The sequence below is a fragment of the Lissotriton vulgaris genome, chromosome 7, assembly GCF_964263255.1.
Source record: "Lissotriton vulgaris chromosome 7, aLisVul1.2, whole genome shotgun sequence".
Taxonomy (NCBI): domain Eukaryota; kingdom Metazoa; phylum Chordata; class Amphibia; order Caudata; family Salamandridae; genus Lissotriton; species Lissotriton vulgaris.
In genome coordinates, this window is record NC_141695.1 from 1,110,065,585 (window position 1) to 1,110,091,048 (window position 25,464).

At 45.2% G+C, this 25,464-nt stretch overlaps 1 protein-coding gene across 1 annotated transcript in view; it reads right to left on the reverse strand.

Annotated features, from left to right (window-relative positions):
- Window positions 1-22,963, reverse strand: part of LOC147702991 (uncharacterized) — a 137,824-nt gene extending 114,861 nt beyond the window's left edge. The window contains exons 1-3 of the mRNA XM_086928858.1: window positions 22,752-22,963; window positions 21,422-21,463; window positions 8,411-8,563 (exon numbers count right to left, since the gene is read on the reverse strand). Of these exons, the coding sequence (XP_086784984.1) occupies window positions 8,411-8,563; window positions 21,422-21,463; window positions 22,752-22,904 (348 nt within the window). The 5' untranslated portion in view covers window positions 22,905-22,963. The remainder of the gene's footprint in view (window positions 1-8,410; window positions 8,564-21,421; window positions 21,464-22,751) is intronic.
- Window positions 22,964-25,464: the final 2,501 nt, after the last annotated feature.

Sequence of the window (25,464 nt, forward strand, 5' to 3'; positions counted from 1 at the left end):
TCCACCGCGTCGGACAAGCTGGCATCCAGGGCCCTGCCCGTAAGTGGATTAAGTCCTTCCTCTTGGTCAGAGGGCAAACGGTCCATCTAGGCCCCTTTACAGCAACTCAGGTGTCTACAACATGTGGAGTCCCGCAGGGATCCTGCCTCTCACCTTTATTGTTCAATCTGTATCTCCGGCCACTGATCCACTCACTGAGAAATTGGAAATGCACTGTCCTCACCTATGCTGATGACATGCAGATCATTTTCCCCTTGGACTCCCCTGATGCTGCATCTGATTTTCAGGCAGTGATGCTCCACATTCAGCAATGGATGATCCATAATCAGCTCAAATTAAACCCGGAGAAAACGGAACTCATCCTGCCTGGCAACAGTGCGGCTCACTGGGGCCCACAGTTCTGGCCAATAGAGCTAGGCACATCTCCTAGCCCCGCTGGCTCGTTTAAGAGCCTGGGCGTTACCATTGATTCCGATCTCTCTCTTAAAACCCATGTAGGAGCTGTTATTTCGGCCAGTATGTTTCAGTTACGGAAAATTCGGAAAATCTCTCATTTGCTCTCGCATGATGCACTAGTGCAAGTCGTCATTTCCCTTGTTCTTTCCCGTCTTGATTTTTCTAACTCCCTCTACATAGGCCTTTCCAAGTCCCTACTCCATCGTCTACAGATTGTGCAAAACCAGGCAGCAAGGCTCATTCATAAAACCCCAAAATGGCAATCAGCAAGACCCTTGTCACACAAACTGCACTGGCTGCCAATTGAACAGAGGGCTGCTTTTAAGATTGGCTGTTTAATGTATAAGGCCCTTCAGTGCAAGTGTCCAGATTTTCTGAAGTCACTCATTGTCACGTACTGCCCGGTCCGCAACCTTCGCTCAGCCCATCTTCACCTTCTGGTCACCCCTGTGGTTAAACTCAAAAAGCTGGGAGGCCGCAGATTCAGTTACTTGGCACCCAAGCTGTGGAATTCCCTCCCCTTGGCAATTAAGACCTCTGACACCCTGATGAGCTTCAGAAAGAGTCTGAAAACCTGGCTCTTCTCTAAGTCCAATTAGTCTTTCTGTCGCCGCCTTCCAATCATCATTTAGCACCAGGAAACTTATGTTGTCAGTGCGCTTTATAAGTTTAGCTTAACATTAACATTAACATTAACATTAACATTTGTATGCCTCCCTTCCTGCCCAGTGGCCAACATAGAGTACAGTTCTGAGATCTGGTGCTTAACATCTTTTTTGCATATTAACCATTTCTCGAAAGAAGTCATCAGCCGAGAAGCTTGTTCTAGGTAGGGTGGGGAAGTGACCCAGTGTCTGAGTTGGAGGTAGTGAAACACATCGGACTAGAGGTAGATCATAGTACGATCTCAGTTGTTCATAGGGAAGGATGCCATCAACATCAAACAGCAAGCCCACCCTTTTACACCCTGCTTCTTTCCACCTCTGAAAGACCTCCAACTTGCAGCCTGGTGGGAAGTCTGGGTTGTCTACTATCGGAGACGTCAGGGAGGGGTATGTCGTCAGGCCTCTTTTTAGTGTCACAGTATCCCATACTTTTAGTGTGCCGCGGTAACTGAGGAAGAGTAGAGACCCCAGGCCCCTAGTTCACATGGAAGCCACGCCTCCCTCCATATGTTTGCTCCAGCTACTGTCTGATCCATAAAGGTCCAGTGCTTTCTGAGAGTGGACAATTCCACTTAACAATATAACAGAGGTGGGAGCCTTGAAGATATCTATGCACCAACAGCAGGCCCACTCCTCCGACTTGCTTAGACTACGTCATTTGGGATATGGGTAATCATGCCCTTTTCTCTCCCCCGACAAATTTGTTGATAGCTAATTGTATAGTGCACAGAGCTTTCGGAGGGGGAACCAGAGGTGGAGTCTGGAAAATATATAGAACTCACTATATCACTGTAATTTTTACTGCTGCTATATGTCGGAGCCAGACCAGTTTTAGCCTCAACAATATGTCCAGGGTTCTCGCCTTTTGCTCCACTAGAGCCGACTAGGTCAGCTCCAGTGTTTTTGATGGCATTGGAGCCAGAGGAATAGCCAGGCAAGCGGTTGCTACGCCCATTGCAGAGGGAATATCTCCTTTAGGATCTCTTCATGTGCCTAGTAGGAGGATAGGTTAAGAACCTGTGACTTGCTCAGATTTACTTCAAATCCCGAGACTTTCCAGAAGGCCTCCATCTCAGTCAAGAGGGCAGGCAAAGAGGTGAGCGGTTCCGAGAGTGATAGAATTACGTCATCCGCATATAGGCTTATCTTATGGATATCGCCTCCAAATCATAGCCCCTGTATTTGTGGGTGGTCCTGGATCTGTTGGGCAAATGGCTTCATGTATAGAGCAAAGAAGGGCGGAAGTGGACACCCCTGCCTCGTGCCCCTGGTTATCGGAAAGGGTGCAGAGGATGCCCCATTCACTCTGACGAACACCTGAGGGGCCCGGTAGATACATTGGACCCATTTTATAAAGCGCTCACCGAAGCCAGAGCAACAGAGAGCATCAAACAGGTAGCTGCACCGTACACTGTCAAACACTTTCTCCGCGTCTATCGACAGAAATAAGGCTTCCTTGTGAGATCTACATACACTATCCATAAGATGTAGGAGTCACTTTGTATTATCTCCCCCCTGGCGAGTGGGGATTAACGCTGCATAGTCGGGGCCGATCAAGCCCGCGATCAATGGGTTCAGACGGGGCGCCAATATTCCGGCGAAGAGTTTTGCGTTCAAGTTAAGCAGTGATATTGGGTGGTAGGAACCGCACAAACTTGGATCCTTGTGAGGCTTGAGGATCATCGAGATTGCTGCTTTGCCGCTCTCCAAAAAGGAGTTGAATAGTTGCGTCAGCAAAGGCGCCAACTCCATGCAGAAGGTTTTTTTATAACAGAGCGGGGTACCCATCGGGCCTGGGGCTTTGTTCAATTATAGCCTAGTAATGGCCGAAATAACTTCCTCCGGACGTATGGGCTCGTCAAGTTGGCTAGCCTGCTCCTCTGGGACATGTGAGTTTACTTGCCTCCAGGTACGCATAGGCGTCTCGCTGCACTGTATCCTCCCCGGTGTATAATGACTGGTAGAACTGCCTGAATGTTTCCAATATCTGAGAGTCTGAGTGCACTTCCTAGCCCAAGGGCTTCTTAATGAATGGTATAGCCTCCGCCATAGTCTTAACTCTAAGTCTATGAGCAAGCAACCTCCTGCATTTGTGCTGCTCAGGTAAAACTTGTGACATAGGCAGAGTAGCGCATATTCTGACCTATCCAGGTCTAGATGCTTTAGGGGGATCCTTTTCTTCTCAGGTTCTCTCCAGACTCTCGGCACACCTGTGCTCTTATGTATTGCCTCCAGCTCTCTCACCTCCTGTTCTATGTTCTGTCGGGTTTCCCAGCACTTCCTATTGCCAGCGGATGGTACAGCCAGAAAGTCTCCCCTCACTACTAACTTCAGGGCCTCCCATATCGTCACCAGGGAAGTGTTCTCCCTATCATTGTGTTGTATGTATTCTACAATCTTTGCAAGTATCTCCTTCACCGTGCTTGGTGATTGCAGCAGGCCCTCCCAAAGGTGTCACCTCGCATATTTGTGACTGGCCTCATCTGATTGGATGGTGACTCTGGTCAGACAGTGATCCTGGCTCTATAGATGCCTCTCGCACCCTAGGCAAAAGCGCTGTGGAGCTAGGAAGTGGTCTAGGTGCGCGTAGGATTTGTGCGCTAGTGTGTGTAATCTTGAGTTTCTGGATGGCGAAGGCACCAGACATCATGCAGCCCATTCTCTACGAACCATTGTTTACCCTCTGGGGAGAGGGCCCCTATCTCTGCAGTTCTCTAGCAAGAGCGATCCTTGACATTGTCCATCACTAAATTGAAGTTGCCTCCCACTAGAATCGCTGCGTCGGGCGATGCTAGCCCCTCCGAGAGGGTCCTAACAATGAGGGGCTCCTGATTGGTGTTCGGCATGCAGAAATTGATTAGGGTGAAAAGAGTGGAACCCCACTGAATTCTAACTGAAGAACCCTCTCCTTCACCTAATATAGAGTTGAAAGGACCTTCACCTTGAATTTAGCGACAAACAGGATAGCTACTCCATTTTTCTCTAGCTGTGCTCAAGGACAAATATTGGTGTGGGAATCGGCATGGTCTTGAGATAGCAGATGGGTTTCCTGCAACATGCAGATATCAACCTCAGCGTTTTCTAGCAAGGAGAGAAGGCCAGAGCATTTTACTGATACGTTGAGGCAAATAACCTTGAGATCCTTACCCATGGTGCTTAACTGATGATGTGCAAGGTAGGGGTGTGTGTTTAGAATCGGGTGGGCAAAGGGGAGTGCCCAACGCCTGGCGAAAGAGGGCCGTTTTTCAAAGTCTTCCGTGTGGCCCTGTAACTCAATATGCTGCTCCTTGAGCCGTAGGATTTCTTGCTGCATCATTTCCAGCTCTTTGTCCTGTCCGGTTTTGTGTTCATCAAGAGTCGCCACATGTTCGCCTATTTCCTCAACATCGCGCTTTACCTCCCTGAGGTCAGCTGAGAGTTGCCCTGTGATTTCTTGAAGATCTTCCCATAAGGATGTGAATAATGCAGTCATGAAGGCTTTGGTAGCTGGGGCATCCTTTCCTTCACGCCCTCCCTGCAGTCCCTCTGCGTATTGGCCCATATTTTTAGGCAGCTCCCAGCGTGGACTGTTTCAGGACCATATCCTTTGCATAACGTTCTTTTTTCAGCCAGGCGCTTGCCATTATTTCCGCCGCAGCGCAGCTCGGGTGTAGCTGGCCTTAGGCTGCCGTGCCTCTGGTGCCGTTGAGACCCTGGCTCTTGGCTGGAAAACATCCTTTACAACGCAACTTTTACCATGCATTGCTTTTACCACGCAACTATTACAACGCATGTCATTACAACGCATTGCGCTGGGGGGCGCTCTAGGATAGGGAATAGATTTAATTTACTATCCAACACCTTCCCTACTATCCACGGGGACTGGAGTTGGAATAGTAAATTAAACTATTCACTATCCAGCACCCCTAAGCGCTATGCGTTGTAAAAGCATGCGTTGTAAAAACTGCGTTGTAACAGCATGCGTGGTAAAAGCATGCGTTGTACTGTCATACATCCCTCTTGGCTAGGATGTGTTGGGTTGATGTGGGGGTCAACTCCTTATGCCTGGCTGGGCGTGCGCCCTCCTGGAGCCGGCACTTTGGGAGGCGTTGGCACCATTCAAATGTGTCCCACAGGTCTGCTGCCCCTGCCCATCAGTGCATGAATCTCGTGTCAACTGAGGAAGGGCCCACTGTCAACAAGAGGCTCTGTTCACCTCCAGGAGAGGGGCCGGGCTTATGTCATCAGGCGTGCTGCGCAGTCAGTATGCACCCCCTAGTTCCATGCGCTAGTCGTGACTATTGGGGCTACTCGACAGGCCTAGGTTAGCAGCTGCGAAGGCGCCATTCCCCAAGATCAGTATGCTCAGACCTGAGCCGGATCGGCGTGCCGCGGGCCACAGCCACATCTACCCACTGCTGTTCTCCCTCTGGAGTCCTCCTCCGCCTCTGTGTGTGCTGTCAACCAACTGCCCTTTCTCCACGCCGAGAGAGACCCATGACCCAGGTGTATTCCTTGGATTCCCCCACCGCACCCTGCACTCACCATCTGTTCACTGCTTACACCGTGCAGTATGCACTGAGGGGGAGCTGTTGATGTAGCCTTGAATTCCTTGGGCCGCGCCGTCCACAGTCAAAGCTTCGTTGCCTGTAGGAGCTCCGGCTCCTCCACCCAGCAGGGCCTGCGTCAGCGACCCGCCAACTGTGCCTCCCTGCGGGCCCAAGGACCTACTAGGGCACTGTAAGGGAGCTCTTCCGCTCGATCACTGGACTCCTTTTCTGCAGGAGCCGAAGGTCTCCTCTGCAGTCCTGTACCGTTCAGGGCAGTGCAGTGCCCGGCTCCGGTGCTTGTCGGCTCTAGGGCTACCACCCCTCGTTCTCTGCGATGGAGGCTTTGGTCACCAGGCGCTCAGGCCTCTCCTCACCAGCAGCCAGTCTGGGTTCAGCTCCCGTCATATTCAATGTGTGCCATCTCTCATTCTTGGCTGTCTCCCACCCTGGGGGAGCGGCCCAGAAAAAGGGGGGTCGGGGGATCACCTCAACGCCTCCGCCCACATGTCAATCCAGGTAGGCCACAACTCTCTCTCCCTTTCGTGGGCAACCTGCGCTAGCTCTTGGGGCTCACTGCTCCTCCAGGGGATTAGATGGTCTTCTGGAGCCCAGTCCTCACCCCCCAGACAAAGGGAATTGCAAAGGGATTTCTTGGCGGGCCGCAGAGACCATAAAACACTTCTTTTCTGGCCATCATCTTGGCCATGCCCCCTTGAATCACAGAGTTTAATGTAGGTACAGCACTCGTCTCAGTCTCTTATCTCTCAATCAATCAATCAATCTGGGATTTATAGAGCGCCCTACTCACCCATGAGGGTCTCAAGAGTGCGGTCTTGGTGCTGTGGTTGCTGTGGAAGCTGGATTTAGATGTCTTGAGGATATCGTTGGATTCTATGAAGTTCATCAGCTGGATGTTGACGATCTTCTCAGTGACTTTGACGGCGAAGGAGAGGAGGGAGATGGGCCTGTAGTTTTGTGCATTTCGAGTCATGGGGGAACATGCCTGTTTCAAGGGTGCAGTTGATTGTCCATTGTAGTTCTGGTGCGATGGAGGAGGTGGCCCTGTTTAAGATGTGTGGCGGGAAGGGGTCAGTGGGTGCTCCGCAATGTTTGCTCCTCAGGATCTTTGCTGTGTCTTCTGTGGTGACAGGGGTCAAGGCAAGAATGGTCGGCTGCGTGGAGTTGCTGTTGGAAGGTATTGGGTTGGTGCCTTGGTTCTGTTTGTCGAAGTTGTCATAGAGAGTCCTGATCTTGTGGTGGAAGTAGGACCCGAGTATGTAGCCGAGGTCCTGGGAGGGAGGGACGTCAGATGTTTCGCTGGGGGGGTCTGGTGAATTCTTGTATGATGTTGAAGAGTTCCTTGGAGTTGTAGAGACTTCTGTCATGGATGAAGTTCCTCTTCATGGAGCAGATGAGTTGGGCGTGTGCTGTAGTGACGGTCCTGTAGGTGATGCATGCTTCCGGGATCTTGCAGTTCTACCATGCTTTCTCGAGTTTTCAGCACAAGCGCTTGGATTCTCTGCAGGTGGCACCGCTCTTACAGATTTGACGCTCTCCTCAGTGATACTGCCACAAGGACACAGGTCTGCCTTGCAGTCAGGAAGTACCAGTCATCATGAGATCTCAAAAGTAATTCAGCATGTCATCTAAAAACATCACTATGCAAGCCTCTAGGTCAAGTCTTGTTGGGGGTTATTGGAAAGGGGTGCTTTGGCACACAGAAGATGATGGCTCCACTTTGACATTTAGCTTACTGGTGCTCTCAATTTGTTGATTACACATAGATTGCTCTGATCATGGTATTCCATGCCAGCTCATTGGAATTGTATCAGAAGATATTTTGACAAGCCTGTGCAGAAGGTATCAGAGTTAACTATGCATAGCCCAGGCTAGGTTCTCCTTGAACTAGAACACAAGCAACCCAAGAATGGTTTCACCCTGAATGGGGATCTTCAGTTGGGTGTAGCATGTGCCCACAGTCATATAGTGAGCCAGAGACCCACGTTCTGGCATACCCTTGGCCACTTAGGGTGGTTCATCAAACACACAAAAGGTGATGGGAGGGATGCTTGCAATAAGTCCAACCACTGGCAATCACTCAAAGTAGCATTCCACCCAATTGTACTTTTGACTACCATGACAACTCAGTCTGGACCCATCCATATGCAGATCAGTCTTGACCCTGCTCAAGTCGGAACAGCCAGGCCAGGTCCAACCTGAACCGAGACATAAGCAACCCAAAACAGGTTGTGCCCTGACCGGCCTTGGGTTGCTAGTGCTGCTGTTCAGAGAGGACATTGCTTGGCAGTTTGAGAGGAAAAAAGTTATTAAATCTTGAGCGCGAAGAGACGCAATGTTAAAAAAAAATAGGCTCATCAGAGGTTGATGGGGTGGGGGATTCCACATCTCACCGACAGACAAACATGTATATTCCACCCCAACAGCACCAGTCGTGGTGCCCAGCTAATGAATGGGACTTCCCCTCTCAAGCCCTGGTTTCACAGCTCTCTAGTACGGTCGTTTTGTCAGGTTGTCCCTTCACGGGGCGCCTTTTCTTTTCCTTCATGTACTAGACATGACAGAGCTAAGGAGTCCAACAAGTTAAGAGCTCATTTTCAGATCTTACCAAATGCTCCCAAGTAAATAATGGCTTTGAGAAAGTGGCTGAGTTTAGATATCCAAGAAGGGTTTAATAAATGAGATGCATCGAATATGTAGCCACTAATGATGAGAATAAGTTATATAGTTAGAAAATCATACCTCCAGTGGTGGGCATTCAGTTTTTAACATTTCCAGGTTTATTTCGATGTAAGTGACCTGAAGGCGTTGGTGTGGTTTCCCGCGGAACAATTCCTTTAACTTATGTGCAGTCATCACAAATATAGCAAGATCTTTAGCGGCGCAAGTAGAATCCTGTGGCAACGAAAATATATTTGTTTACTTCATTAAATAAAAACAGTAGTGTTTTATTTCCTTGCTTTTTCTTTCCAATAATAGATGTTTTACATTTACATTAATACAATAATATATATGTGGGGCGATGGACCAAGGCTTGTTCTCAAATTTCGTTTATTAGTCCCGAACTCCCTCAGCATTGACAATAAATGCCTCACTATGCTCGATGGGTTTGTAGATAGAATTTCTGACATGCTTTAAAGAAGGTGGTGAAAAGTGAATTATCTGACGTTTAATTCTGCAAATATGTCTCAATTACCCCATCTCACTGCTTAAAAATGATTTTCTAAGAAATGATTACTAAACAGAGTTGATAACGCCTCCTTTCCTTCAGAGAAAGGAAAAGAGCTAAAAATAGAAGGCATAGATAAATCAACGTGTTTGTGGCTTTCCACAAATACGTCATTTTGTGTTTTTATTTTGTACGCTTTCTTTGGGCATGATGGGGCATGTACCAATCGGCATGTATATGATACTGCATACAATCTACGAGAAGGAACTTTTAGAATTGCTTTAGGAGTAGAAGAGAGAGTGAGAGTGGTAAGGAAGCCCCAGGAATGCATTTTGCATCTTTTACTTGCTTATTCACTTCCTGCTATTTCCATTGAAGGGGGCAGGGGGTGCACCAGTGCTTGTTAAAAAAAAGGTAAGGCACTTTCATAGAAGCATTTCTTTTTTTTTTTTTAAACATTTTTTATTGTTTTATTATGCGATAATCAAACATAAACAGTGGCATTTCTGACAAGTTAGACATCATTATGTTTCATTAATACATGTCTCACAACACACCGATCACATCAGAGGTGACACATCATGTCTTTACCAATAACTAATGTGCTTTCTATCACTAGTATTGTGTAGTTGCACAGTTAACCAGTCTCATTCCTCTCCATCCTCCTCATCAGGGCATATAATGTCCTCTTCTGGCAGTGGTTCACACAAGTTCCCTCTATATACATTCCAAGGAGTCCAGATTTTATTCCACTTACGTGGACTAGCTCTGATCGTATATACTGCGCGTTCAGTCATCATCAGCATATCCATATTCCTACACCATTGCGCCATCGTAGGCGATTCTGTTGCACCCCATTTCTGAGCTATATCTCTCTTAGCAACCATGATACCTATCGTTCCCCAGAATTGACCGTGTCGAGATAATTCGGGTCCCATATGTTCAGGAGACATTTACGTGGTTCAGGAGGGAGAGAGGTCTCTAGTGTCTGCGATATAGTACGCATTATCTGTCTCCAGTATTCTCCTGTACTTGGACAGTCCCAAATGGTGTGTAAATATGTTCCTTCCTCCCCACACCCATGGAGACAGTAAGGATGTGGTACTCGGTTTAGTTTGTGTAGCATGGTTCTGGTGTAATATATCCGGTGCAGGATTTTAAGTTGTACTAGTCGGAACCTGGCCAAGATTCCCACCTCTTTCGGGGATGCCAGTGCCTCATTCCACTCTGAATCGTCTATGTCGCCCACATCTTCTACCCACTTCTCTCGCAGTTTTGTTGTAGGGTCTGGGAGGTTGTTTATCAGTTTGCGGTATGTAAGTGATGTTGCTCTGTGCTGCATATAATCTGTGAGTAGTCGGTCCTCCAGCGGGGAGGCTTCAGGGACTTCTGTGTCTGCTGGTATGGCTGTCAATAATGCATGTCTAATTTGCACATATCTGTAAGTCTCGTTAGGGCCTAGTTCGTATTGTTGCTGGAGTTGAGTAAACGGAATCACCGTCCCTCCGTTCCATAAGTCCCCCACCGTGGATAATCCGATATTGACCCATTGCGTGAAACCCTTGCTACGTCTCAAATGCCCCAATACCTCTGCGTCCCACAATGGGGTAAGCTTAGTGATCACTCCTTGCCATTTCAGTTTTGTCTGTGCTGCATACCATAGTGTTGTTGAGTGTTTTGTGGGTCCTATTAGTTTCGCTGCCAATCCCCTATGGTAGAGTACTGCTAATAAGCTATGAGTGCCCATTTGTGCTCTGTCAGCCTTATAAGCTGGGTCATCCTGGGGCGCATGTATCCATTGATTGATGATCTTAAGCTGTGTCGCCAGGTGGTACATTTACAAGTTCGGCAGTGCAAACCCCCCCCTCGTACCAACTTCTATTCAGTTTGATATGTGCTATACGTGCCGGGCGATCTCCCCAGAGGAGGCTGGAAACCACAGCCATCACTTGCTGAAAGTAGCGCGACGATACCGGGTATGGTGTGTTGTCGAGAGCATAGAGGAATCTCGGCAGTGCCATCATTTTGTACAGCGCTGCTCTGCCCAGCAGTGTCAGTGGGAGATTCGCCCAGTGTTTTACATCGCTTCGCAGACGGCCCAGAGGGGGCTTTAAATTTTTTTCAATTAACTCAGCCGAGTTCCTCGTGATGTGTATACCGAGATACTTAAAGGAAGTTGCTGCAATTTCTAGTGGGCAATCTGAGGAAAGGACTGGTTCTGGTCCCCTCAGGACGTAACTCACCGATTTCGCCCAGTTTATTGTGTAGCCCGAAGTTGTCCCATGAGCATTGCACAGTGCAAGAAGTTCCGGTATGCTACTCTCCGGTTCAGTTAGAAACACTAACATGTCGTCAGCGTAAAGTGAAAGACGATCCTCCCATCCTTCCTCCCAGCTAATACCCTTCAGTAAGGGGGTGTCTCTGATCAGTGTCGCCAATGGTTCTAATACCAGTGCAAACAACAAGGGCGACAGGGGACATCCCTGACGGGTCCCTCTTGCCAGTTGGATCGCGTGAGAGATGTGGCCATTAGCCGTGACATGCGCAATCGGGTAAGTGTACAAGAATTGTATCCATGCTATAAATTTAGGGCCAAACCCCATATGTGACAGTACTGCGAAGAGATACTGCCATTCTACCATGTCAAATGCCATTTTAGCGTCCAAAGACAGTATCACCGCCGATGCTGTTAGTTGTGACGCCCGTGCCAACACACCATTAACGCGTCTGAGGTTCAGAGCAGTATTTCTGTTCGGCATAAAGCCTGATTGATCCGGATGGATCAATTGTGGAAGGTGGTGTATCAACCTATTAGCCAGAAGTTTCGCTAGGATTTTCGCTTCTGCATTCAGGAGAGATATCGGGCGATATGAAGTGCATTCCGTCGGTGGTTTGCCCGGTTTCGGAATTGCCACAATTGTCGCGATCCGTTGATCTAGTGGGAGTTCGGCTTTCTCTAAGCTTTCCGTATACATTGCGAGTAGTGGAGCGCTAAGTGTGTCGGACATTACTTTGTACCACTCAATGGGGATTCCGTTGGGGCCCATCGCCTTCCCGGACTGCACCGCATTGATGGCAAGTTTTATTTCTTCAGTTGTAAGGTCTGCCTCTAGCTCTTCATAGAAGCATTTCTTGAGAAAGCTTTGTGCTTGAGTGGCTACTGATAATATGATTTCAGTTCAGGCTTGCTGCAGTGACTGGTCATAGAGAACTAATTGACAGAATGTATAATAAATATGCTGACAGCTAGGCATAGAATAGTTGGAAAGATCTTGGGAAGTAGCAAAAGTAAAAAACATTTAAAACGTAAACGTTGAAATACTAAAATGAGATATGATGAAAATATAGGTTTAACATTGTAAAAATAACATTCTGTGTAGTTTTTCCTGGCATTTGCGTTCGGACCAAAACTATGCAAATTAGTCCATTACTAGGCAGCTTGTTTAATAAATCAGTGCATTCTGGGAATTATAGCCTGCATCGGCTTCAGTCGCTAATACATTTAATAACAATGATTAGAAAAGGGAATTTCGGTAAGTGGATATGTGGGGCTTAATTTACAAAGGTCTTTGCATGTACAGGTTTGGCATATCCAAGCAAATACGTTTTTATGAGTCAAATTCAACTTTTCGAATTGCAGAAAGTAGATGTTGCAGTTGGTTCTTGGAGCTGTAGCACTGATCCTTGAACATGGCAAAATGCTATATATAACCTGCAATTTAGGGAGTAGGAGAACTGTATGTAGAATATAGATGAATGCCACACCTGGTACCCAAGACTCTGATTATGCACAAAGGCTCTTGTGTATACTTTTCCCGGCATGTTCCACTGAGGCTCCGGAGATCTGAAGGAAAAGTTTTTAAAACATTTCTAAACTTTCTTGTGTGCGCTAACAACCACAGTAGTACACTGCTAGGACCACAAGGAACTTGGGGGCTTGCATTAGAAGTTCTCAGTGTGTCAGGCACAGGCCAACAGGAAGATCTAGTCCAGAACCAGTTGCCAATGGTCAGCTGGGCATTTCATTGAAAAGACCTTTTGCAGCTTGTTGTGTGTTGTGTCACTGCAGCTACAGAGGAGGTCATCCAGCTAAAGTTTGGAGTCCATTTCTTTGCACTGAGAACGCGGAGGAGAAGGTTCAGTCCCTCAGGGCTCTGTTCATGTCACAGGCAGCGAGGCCTGTCTTCTTTTGATCTTCTGAAGGTCCAGAGATTGTTCCCAGTAGGGTGTTTTTTAGTGTTTGGCACCGGCTATTGGGTGGGGGTGAATCCTGGGCATTTCTAAACCAATGGAACACAATTTACCTTTGGGCAAACCAGCACAATCTTTCAGCAGTTGGCCTTCTGCATACAATCCCCACAGTGCCCCTCACTTTTAAAGTTCCAGATGGAAGAACCAATTCTCTGAAATGCTGGTGTAGCCAGGGTAATAATCAGTCACCTTCTTTGTGGTCACTCAAAATCCATCATGGAGGGAGCTTTCCTTCAACTGGGTTTGGTGCCAACCTCACCAGGAGAACCAAGGCTGGGGATTTTCCTAGTGTCATCTGACATTAACAAATGACATAGCAGATGCTTTTGAAGCTACTTTCATGGGTCCAACCCAATTGTTCTTTCTGCCAAGGGACGAAAACTCCTCCCCACTACTAAGCCATTGTCCCTTCTCTGTGAGCAGTTTTCACGCCATTTTCACTCCTCTTTCTGGGCAAATTCAGCCTGGGCAGTGGCCGGAGAGGTAATTCAAAATAGCCTTCAGCAGGTTCCTGGATCAGGATAGTCTGTGGCAGGGCATTCTGTTCCTGGATTTCCAGAGGGCTTTGACTATAGCACGGCACTGCTCAGGCACGAAGTGCTGGAAGTGAGAAGAGGATAGATGCCACTCCTATGTACCAATTTAAAGATCAAGATGCAAACATAGGCAGGCCATAGCTCCTCAAAAAGACAATGCCCAAGTTCTGTTCAGATGACTTCAGGATAAGCCATCAAGCTGCTACAAACTAACGAAAGTAGTAGTGTGTTACCAAAGTACATTGGCACCTGAGAGTAGACTCCAAAAAGTAGGTACGTTCAGATCACCCCAAAGCTCTTTTGCAGTGCAATGTGGTGTTGGTTCAGACCAGAAGAGAAGCCATAATGCATGTCCTGGTTTCAGACACTAGCACCTAAACACATGCTTTCAAGTAGGCTATGTTCAGCTTCAAGTAAAAGCTGGAAACAATCATGTCTAACCTAAACTCCTTTTATGGGGTCTCGAGCCATGCTTGTCTTACTTCTCATGTTCAAATATATCTTTAAAACCTTTCAGTTGTTTCTTTCATGCCTAATAAGGAGCATTAGGAAAGCGTGCAGTAGTAAACTGGGACATGAGCACTTTGCATCTGAAAGAACAGTGGGCTCATCTGCACCTCAATTTGGGTGTGTAGAGGATGTCATTGATGGCATGATGTTTGCCAAACATCCTGGTAGTCTTTGACAACCACATCCTTGTTGGGTCCTTCTTCCTTAGGAGGCTGGTGCAGAGTTTGAATGCACAACCCTAACCACACAAGAAAGCGCCAATCAGAAGAAGGGAGACAAATAGGAAGAATGTGGGGAATGTGATAGAAACAGGAGGTGGGAAATTGACTACTGGATGCACTGGGACATAGGAAGGGTGAGTTATGGTCATGTTATGTTAAGTTATGTTATAAAGATTTATAAAGCACATGGCTGCCTCAGTGGCCTCCAAGCACTAGCAAAACAGGTCAAGGCAAATCCAACAGATTAGAATAACCAGGTCTTCAGCTGCTTACGAAAACTCTCAGTAGAGGTACAAAACCTTAAAAAAAGGGGAGCGTTCCAAAGCTTAGGATCAAAAAATGTAAAAGAGCGACGTCCTTGTTTTACCAAATTTACTCCTGGGATCGCCGCTATGTTCTTGTTCTACGATTGTAGGGGACGATTAGGGTGGTACAGGTGCACTAGATACGTTAGATCCTGGGGTCCTGGTACATAAACTGCAGGGTATGTGATTGCTGGTCCACCTCAGGCAATAAATTCATCTTTACCCCTTTATATCTGCCTTTCTTTGCACTAAAACCTTTAAATCAATCTCTCTCATTCATGTGCCTCCCCGAGCCAGCCAGGAGAACCATTACCACAGAATTATTGAAGAGAACGCCTGCCAGATTATCACCTGTGTAAAAGTAGGGGGACAAAGTTGCCTGAGTTGGCGCCAGGCAGCAGATTGTGAGCCAGTGCAGGCAGAAAGCAGGAATACGCCATTTATTCCTGCCCTCTCCCTTTGACGCAGCAGTCAGCAGACCATGTTATTTTGCTGCGTTATTTTGCGTGAAATAATGATCAACCTGGCTGTCATTGTTTATGAATTAGTTTTTTAAATGTTATCTTCCTTACATATATACATAAGGTTGGCAGGCAGCTAAAGCTGACTATAGAGGAGACATAAAAAGACGTTCTGGTTTTTGAGGTTTTGTGTAGGAGCAATAAAATTCAAAGGGAAAATCCAAGATGACTAGATTTGCAAACAAACATGCGGTTGTGTCAGAAGTGAATGCAAGAATCTCCGAGAAGAAAACAGGAAATTAGTATTCATATTAAGAAAGATTGCAATCAAGTAGGAACGAGGTTGTGACATCCTTTAGGTACCAAAGGTAAGAGTTTGAGAATTACGCTTAGCATTCATTCAGCAAGCATCCCACAGTCCTTAGCGCTGTAAATTCCGTAATCGCTCAAACTCAGTGGCTGCCACGTCCTGTGAGGTGTTGTTCGCACTGAATGGCCTCTTTGCCCTCAAGGCAAAGGTAGTTTTTTTCTCAACCTCTACCGCAAACGGTATCTTCTGTACTTCAAAAGAGTTGCCTGCTTGTTACAAAATACTCTTGCTGCAGGGGCATTCATTCAATACACTTTGTTAACAGTATTTTACACATGTTTGGCAGTTTTCTGCTCTGTTTATCAAGCAGCTAATGGGTGGTGTTTAAATGGGTTACAAGACACAAATGAGGCAACACTATTTGAGCCTTATTTTTGTAATTAAGGCCCAGCTCAAAACAAAGAGCCCGGTATTACATACATTGATTAAAACAATGTCACTCCTAGAAACCATTACAAGCAAAAGTCTCACCATACCATGATGGTGGTTACGGTCTACCTGCCCGTGGTTCCATGGCGCAGCACCCTAGTTGATATGTCAGTGATAAGTGGATTTGAGTTACTTTCCTCATATTTAATGAATGCATCACCGAATGTAGAACCTTCTAAAACCCTTACTGACATCACTTTCTGTGATATAATCAGGGCCAAAGGCCATGTAGCATCATTTCCTGTGATGTGACTAGGAGGTCAAAGTGCAAGTGGTGTCAACTCTGCTACCACTTGAAATGTGGTAAATTGCAGAGCCTGCTCTGTGTGAACCTATTCACTCTGCGCTGATCAGCTAAATTTAAAGAACATCTATATTGAGCCTTATCACGACGGCTTAGGCTCCATTCATTTTTTCTAGAAGAAGGCTGAAAGTATCCTGCCCCAAAAGTAGCAATAAAGAAAAAATAAAAAATACACTTATTTAGCCCTGAAGAGATCTCACAGACGTTTCCTTCCTTTGAATGGACCATGGGAGAGAGTTCAATAGGGACTTCATCAACTCACTACTAACTGTCTTTCCTCCTATGTGCCTGATCTCTCCCCCATTCTACAACCCGCCCACATCTCACGTGGAAAGCTGTGATAATGTTGCTCTGAAATGAACAACATTTTTACTTCTCAGATCCAGCTTTCCTGTTCATCTGGTGCCTGTTATCCAACCACCTTCAAATTCTTGTTTATCCAGTACTTGAAAGCATCTGCGGAGCTTTCCGCCACCTTCCAGCTATGGTTAAGGATCTCTTCTTCCTTTTTTTCTCCGACACCACTTATAGCTTTTCTCAACCCACCTGCAGATTGACATTCATAATATTTCACTATTTATCCCTGTACATTCAATGTCACATTGCACCAGATAACACTTTTCAATCAATATTCTAAGATGAATTTGTGAAACCTTTCATTAGATCCTTCAACGCCAGTCGTTATTGTTCATAATACATATGGATCCTATAGTTTTCCACCTGTACTGTGAGTCTAAATGCAATTTTCCCTCGTCTTCGGCCATCGAAACACCCCCCCCAACCCTGCCCTACTACCCCATCTCTCTTACCTGCGTGACCAGCAGCTGCCACTAGTTGCGTCAAGAAGGCGAACCTCAGAGGAAGATCTGACAAAGACTGACATAATTTACTGTCATTAATTGTCTTGGGTACCCCTGGGTCTCAGCTTGTTTGACAAAATGCTGACCCTGATTTCTTGAGAATGGGGCCCCATGAGGGCATCAGGAATGTGGCCCGTCCACTCTCCGAACGCCAGAATTCAAGGCTGGCATGGACTCTCATGGGGCCACGAAAAGAATGCTGTCTGCATGCAGTGTGCACAGTACCCTGGGAAACTATTTTCCACTTGAAATTAATAAAGATAAACAACTATTTAATTGTTCGAAAGCAATTTCTTTATCTGAAAGAAGCATTGTATTTCACAGTTGAGAAACAATTACATCATTATTTCTAAATGTACATGGCCTATTATTCACATACATCTATAATGTCGACTTTCTGTCTAAATAGATACATTTGTATGGTTCACCATTTCAATAGAAAAAACAAAGGAAATGATGGACGGAGCGTTGACAATACAAGCACTCACCCCCAGTCAACTGATCTGGGTTTAATCCATCACCGTTCTTTAGCCCACTCTGCCACCCCAGTTCAGACATGGCCATATGCAAATCTGTCTGACCCTGTGCCTCATGGGAACAGTCCAGCCCGAACTGCCAAGCCATGCCTTCCCTGGACCGGAAACAAGCTACCAAGGACCGGTTTCTGGCATTTCAGCCGTCTTCAGCCCGGCTTGCTTGAATCCAGTGGCAAAGTGAGAAAGTCCACTAGACAACAGAAGCTCACCGCTCCTCTCTTTCTAGCATTTCAGTTTTTGTTTTCAGAGATTGTGACACTTCATACATTTATTACAGACTTGAGTTCTATTCATGGTAGCAGTCCAGGGCTGATGATCTGCTGTAAGTAAATGGCTGCTTTTTGGCCTTAATGGAAATGCCAAGTATCACCTTGGGGTGAGGTGAAAAAACTGTACACACCGATTTTTGCAAACTCAGCCAGGCTAATTAAAAATGTATGTTTAACCTGTTTAAACCTACTTGGCATTCACTGTATTCAGGGCCCTGGGTGTAGTACATGTGCAGAAAATGCATTGGTGAATCAGCCAACCTGAAGTCTGTGACCCGAGTCCTTTTTTGGGTCAAGCCTAGGCAGCGCTTGCGCTGCTCTGCGAGGCATGCTGTATTCAGGTATGGACTTGAAGCTCCACCCACACTCGGCCCATATTTTTCATTAGCTTGTATCATTGTCCTTTGGAAACTGTGGCTTTTTATTGGTTAATAGGTTTAATAGTCCCTTCTTAGTTCCGCCTTGTCTCATTTTGTAACGTCCCATGAGGACACCCCGTTACATGTGTTGTTACTCGGTAGGCTTTAATTACAGCCTCCGAGCTCTGTTTGATTAAATGGTTTTCTCCTGCCTGCTATTGCAGGCAGGACACGCTCTCCCCCATTGCTTGAATGTTATTCTTTTTCATAGCATGGCACGCTCATACGTGGCAGCCGTGTCTTTGGTTTATATGCAGCACTGAACGAGGCCGCATGGGTATTTTCTGTATTTATTATTTTTTTTAATTGCTTAATGCTGCACTTTCACCTTGATGGCGGCCGTGCCCGTTCCTTAGACGAGCCGCGTTTAAGGAAAGTGGCGCAGCTGACCTTAAAGTGAAACTGCGGCATGGGGTGCTTTTACAAAAAAAAGCATATATTTGTCAATTTCACAAACAAATGCTTCTTTTTGTAAAAGCGCCCCATAACCCACTTACACTTTAATTGCAGCCGCGCCCCTTAAAAACTAAAACAAAATGATTTTGCAAAAAGGAGCCACCTAAACTTTGAGTTTGTTTCTAGGCTTTTCAAAGTTCTGTAGATTTGTTAGTAAGTAAATACAAAACCTGAGTTAGCTAGATGAGCTACATAGTCCAAAGTGATTGTGGAAAGTGCTAATTTAAAACATGCTCTAAACCATGGTTTTAAACTGATTGAAGCTGTAGCTGTGGTATGTTACCATCTCTATTTAAAGTCCTTTCTTTTAAAACATATATGTGGAGTCTGCATCTCCTCACATTCCCCTATGAAAGTTAAAGCAGGGACAGGTCTCACAACAGAAGGAAATGCACTGTTGCTTGCAAAAGATGTTGTTAGAGGGGGCTTAGAGCCCGATAATTGCTTAAAATTTGTTGGCTTTATCATTACTCTAATTTCCTTGCTTCTCATTCGTCAGACCCGAGCACATAACCAGACAAGTGAGGTATCATTAGAAAAGGGAGGATCGCCCCTTTCCAATGGTACCTTGCCCTAGTGGATCATTGCTTGGGTATCGCCGCAGGAGAGCGATCCCCAAGAAGGGATCAATCACTAGACACCAGGGAGGGCGGGGGAGCGGCCCTTGGGCAAGGGCCTTTGCTCCATCCAAATACTTTTGCGCATATTCCGTATTTCTGCCCCACAATGCGGGATGAGAACGGGACCCACGTCGGGCATACCCTTCCCACTTAGGGCGACATATGCAAAAGAAGCAATTGATGGACGGAATGCTGGACAGTGAAAACACATCACCCCAAGTCACAAGGATCTGGGTTTAATCCATCATTCTTTTGCCCACCACACCACCCCAATTTGGACCTAGCCATATGCAAATCAGTCTTGACCCCGTTCCTTATGGGAACAGTCCAGCCCGAACTGCCAAGCCAGGTCCTCTCAGGACCGAAACAAGCATCCTGGGACCTGTTTCAGGGCATCACCCTTCATCAGCCAGGCTAGCTTGAATCCAAAGGTGTAGTGAGCATTGGACACAAATCACCCCACCCTGAATTTCCCTGGGTGGCTAATTTTTAAAAATGTACAGGTTTTCTAGGTTTCCCTAGGTGCCGGCTGAGCTAGGTACCAAAATCCACAGTAAGGCACATTGCAAAAAAAAGGTCAGTTTTCATTGGAAAAATGTGATGTGTCCACGTTGCGTTTTGGGCCGTTTCCTGTCGCGGGCACTAGGCCTACCCACACAAATGAGTTGCCATTTTCATCCGGGGACTTGGAGGGCACAAAATAGTAGAACAAGAGGTATTACCATTTGCCTTTCTTTGCATTTCTTCCTTCCAAATGTCAGACAGCGTGTAAAAATATAGGTCATTTTGAAAAATACCCTCTAATTCACATGCTAACATGGGTACCCACAAATTCAGAGCTGCACAAATAACTACTGATTCTAAACTCCATATCTTGTTCCCATTTCAGAAATACATATATTTCCTTTATACCTATTTTTTACTCTTTATATGTTATCAAATGAATTGCTGTATACCATGTAAACAATGAAAAACCATTGGAAGGTGCAAATCAGTTATTGGCTCTAGGTACCTTGGTTCTTGGTGAACCCTCAAGCCCTATATACCCCCACAACCAGAAGGGACGAATGTAACAGTATATTGCTTTAAAAAATCCACCATAATTAGAAGAAGTTACACGTGAAAATGTAGGCACAAATGGCTGTTTTTTTCAACTTAATTTCAATATTTCTTTCATTTCAACTGTTTCTTTCTATAGTAAAACTTTGAAGGATCCACACAAATGACCACTTGCTGAATTCAGAATGATGTCTACTTTCAGAAATGTGTGGGATCCATTATTGATTTCATACCCATTTCTACCACTAACTGGAAGGCGGTTGAATGCACAAAAAATAGGAAAATGGCTATGCCTCAGTAAAATGCCAAAGCTGTGTAGGAAATTCTGGATTTCTGACAAAAGTCTGGCTGTTTCAGAAAGCTGGGAAGATAGTGATTTTAACAACGCAAACCCTTTGTTGATACCATTTGAGGGGAAAAAAACAGATGGTTTCTTCTGCAGCACTTTTTTCCCATTTTTCCCCGAAAAATGAAAATATAGCTGTCTTTTGGCTAGTTTCTTTGTCCCCTCCAGGGGGGTCCAACAACCTTGGGTCCCTTTAGAATCCTCAAGATGTTGGAAAAAAGAACACAAATTTGGCATGGATACCTTATGTCGACAAAAAGTTATGGGGGCCTAAGCAAGAACTACCCCAAATAGCCAAAAATGGGTTGGCACAAGAGGGGGCGAAGGGGCGCTGGCAGTGAAAGAGTTCAGTTTAAAAAGAAACTTCTGTCATTTATTCCAATAGGAGACTTTTTTGCCTTAACATTGCAGGAAAACTTCAGCAACATACGTTACCCCAAAAACTCGGGTTTCCCTATTCAGCAGTACATAGTATTTAGAACATACTCTACACCTTCTACCGCCCAAGAGATCAATTAGCCCGCCCAAGAAAAGGTGTTCTTCCTCCACATAATGTCTCTCACTTGTTGCATTTCCCACACTGGAATCACAAAAGTATAACATAGCAGTAAGATAAAAAAATAAAAAATTACCGTCACGTTGGCCGGAACGGAAAACCCTTTCGCTCTCCTTTCCTAAAGGTGGTATATAAGAATCAGATTTTAGCTATTTACAAACGGCAAAACACAGATATTTGTTTGCTTTACATAGACATAAATGCTACATGGGTATGTTTAGTTAATGGTTTGCACTCAGTGGAAGCGTGGTCTCCAGGCGAAATGCATAAATTCGGTCAGAGAGAAATGTCGACACACTTTCATAAATATATTAAATAATTCAAAGGGTATCTTTGTGTAATGTACAACTAATACTATTTTAGGTTTTTGAGAACATAACAGAGGACTTCACCTTAAGTGCTATCGTTTAATATGTCACCAGGACAATGGTCTTTTAGGACCATAACATTTGTTCTGCTTTCTCTCTCTTTCACTCTCTCTCTGCTCTCTGTCTCTCTTGATCTCTGGCTCTTTCTTTCTCTCTTTCTCTACCTCTTTCAGCTCCACTCTTTTCCTTTGTCTTTCCCTGCCTCTACAAAACAAATACTAATACACAAAGAGACACATATACACGTAAGCATGCACATCTACACACACTTTTAAATATATGAGTATTTATGTAAAAATAAATCTATGCCTAAATGACATACGTATATGCTTATATGCATACATGTGTACATATGTATACACTCATATATAAACAGACACTTTCAAATTAATACATATATATAAATATGTCTATATATATATCTATATATCTATATATATATATATATATATATATATATATATATATATATATATATATATATATATATATATATATATATATCTCAACATATATATATGCATGTATGAATAAACATATGACACACATACACACATATAATAGAGGTGGGAGAGCGAGCCAGGGGTGTAGCTTGAATCTTAGAGCCCGTGCACCCGCCGAGCTCTGAACACGTTTGCTTTGTAAATCATACAACAAATATTACGTAAAATACGTCAGTCTTCAAAATCCAACAAAATGTATAGACATGGGGCAGCTTTGAAATAAAAACGTCGCTTTTATATTTGAAATGGACGGGCATAGTAAGTGATTTGCCTAGAATCACAGGATGTCGAGCCGATGGCGAAACTAACCGCCTTTGGAGGCCACCAGTTCCTAAGTCGGCAGCTCTGACCATAGCGCCACACACACACACAGACACATACATGCATCCACATGCATATTGAATATGCATATGTGTAGGTACAGCTGTGTACACTCATATACAAATACACGCATTCTTCTATACAGTGTTATTGCAACAAATACCTCTGCATACATTCTACAGTGAGCCTTGGGAATACAAGAAAAGCTCCTTACCTCGTTAGTTAGATTGTCCTTGAATGATTCCGTTGTGTGCAAGATTTCGTTGATCGTGTGATTAACGTTTTTGAATGAACCGGTCATCCTGAGATTTATTGAACTGCAGGATGCTCCCAGACTGAGAATGATCAGGAGAAGGTGTTGATACATTTCACGATCAGTTTCTCTCTAGGTGAACAGCTGCAGTTGGTTAGCTGTTCGAGTGGAAATGCTCATTATAAGTGCACCATCCAACAAATGTAAAGGCATGTAGGCTGTCTTATCACACTTCAAGCGATGAACTGATATGGAAAGTGCAGAGTAGGAAAGAAAATTGATTGCTCATCAAATTGAATGTTCCACCTCCCACCAAGCAGTATTTTAGATTTCAATACCTGCTCAAGCGGAAGAAGTAAAACATTGTAATTTGGTCTTTTTCTTCGCTTTTCGTCATGCTGCGATAGCCTTTGTAATGTGGAGTACAATGAGAGATTCATAAAATATACAATATTAGAAGATGATGATTTTTCGAGCCTATGAGTCTTCAGACACACCCCAAAATATATTAGGGGCAGATTTACAATCCCCTTGCGACACTTTTGCGCTGCCGTTGTGTCACTTTAGTGACGCAACGGCAGCGTAAAAAATGCAGCAAATTAGGATAAGTGTATCCAACATATGTTCTTTTGATAATTTGAATATTGTTCACATTACAGTTCTGATTTTATATTGTAGGGAGGGACAATAAATTCACTTGTGCCCTGATAAAAGCCATGGACCCTTAGGGCCGTAGAGTGGCTAAAACATGTTGGCATTCATGGGGTCATAGGACCATTGAATCCTACAGACACCCTTGTTCTTGTTTTTAATAACCACTACCTCTCCATATTAAAGGGATACCTGGGATGATAGCAGTTTTTTAATCTTTTTTTTAAACTTTTTTTTCACAAGAGCTCCATGAAAAATGGTTGAGCCTACCCTGGCCTTTAGAAGCCAGGGTGCTCCTATGATGAAACATGACACTATTAGAGTGTGTGAGGGGAATTCAACAAAGAGGCTGTGATCCCACAAATGGTAGTAGCAAACCAGTGGATCTTGTATAAATTAGGCCCCCACCCTATGATTGTTTTCTCGTATTTCAATTGGGTTGGATACTTATTTTGCTCAGGTTAGTTTGCCAGATTTTCTTCCACCAGTGTGGTAGAATTACAGATTTCACTAAGGTGGACGTGCAAAATCGGATACATTTAGGGGAGATTTATAAAAAAAAAAGTCATGCAATGCAGTGCAGTGCGTCACCTGGCTGCCTTGCACTGCGTGACAGGTAAAGGGTAGGAATGTGCAGTATTTAAGACAATACAGCATATTCCTGCCTTTTTCCCTGCGCTGGTTTTGTCTGCCTAGCGCCAATGCACACAACCTTGTCACAAGGTGCACGGGTACCTGTGTTGCATTCAGGATTATTTTTGTGCAGAAAGGGGCACTATCTTGCACAAAAACAATCCTGACAGGCATATTACTATATGTGCTGCAAAATGCAGCAAACATAGAAAGATGAAGTAACGAGGAGAAATAAAGAGAATTTTCCTCGTTTCACCTCTCTGGGAAGGCGTCTTTCTTTAGTACATTCCCAGGTTTATCAGTTCTGCACCAAAAACCATTGGAGTTGGTTGGTAACACCCACTTAACACCCATGGACTTCCTCTCGAGCACAGAGTAAGTCAATGAAGTGATCCGTGCTGCATTGCTTTACTCCAGACTTATGAAGCCACTCAGGGCCACCAAAGGGGGCCTCGCATGGCTTCATGAATCTCATTTTGTACTTGCTCTGTGCTTCTACCACATTGCGTGCTCCTCTCGTAAATATGCCCCTTCAAATTTTCTGCTGCGTGCCAGACGTTTCTACTTAGATTGACCAATCTGCAGCAGGATAGAACATTTGGGGGAGTCACTCTGGGAGGCTTGTCAGAGGTTTTTTTTTTGTTGCCAAATTAACAAACACAAAAAGGGGCCCTTATAGAATGAGGACGTGAAAGTCAAAATAGAAGGTCCCTCTGGGATCCACATAACATAACATGGCAATTCCAGCATCTAGCAACATCTACTGATATCAGGCATATTAGCTGCTTCGCCAATAATAAAAGGGGTAGGCTTGATATAAAATCTACAAATAGGGGGAGGTGCCCAATATGACAAACACGCCCATAGGAACCCCTCCACCCATCCTAACTTCACAGCTTCAGTTAGACCCCACAGACCACCAGTGCACTGAACCCAACCTCATCCATTGTGGGACACCCCCAGCCTGCGTCGCTCAACAGACCGGCAATGAGGGAGAGTGGAGCAGCTGCAGGGCTTAAAGGCATCCCTGATTGGGGGCAGCCGCTGGGATGGGCGACAAGCCACCAAACAACATAGCCTGGTGCTGAACCAGATGAGCCCCAGCCAACTGAAAGGGGATGACTGTGCCAACTGTGCACTGCCACCTGATTTGAGTGGGTGGAACAGCGACCAGGCGGCCGACCAAGTGTGATCTGGGAACTTAGCATCAAATAGGCTGCTGTGCTGAATACTGAGATTCCTGGCGGAGGTTGAGGAAGATTACGCACTAAAACGCACTTACGCATTAAAACCGACTGCACCCTCCACCCCCGATACCTTGCATGACTGACACTCAGGTACTAGAAGTAATCAGAGGCCCTCTCCCCCTTCCTCCACCACTAGCTGCCCC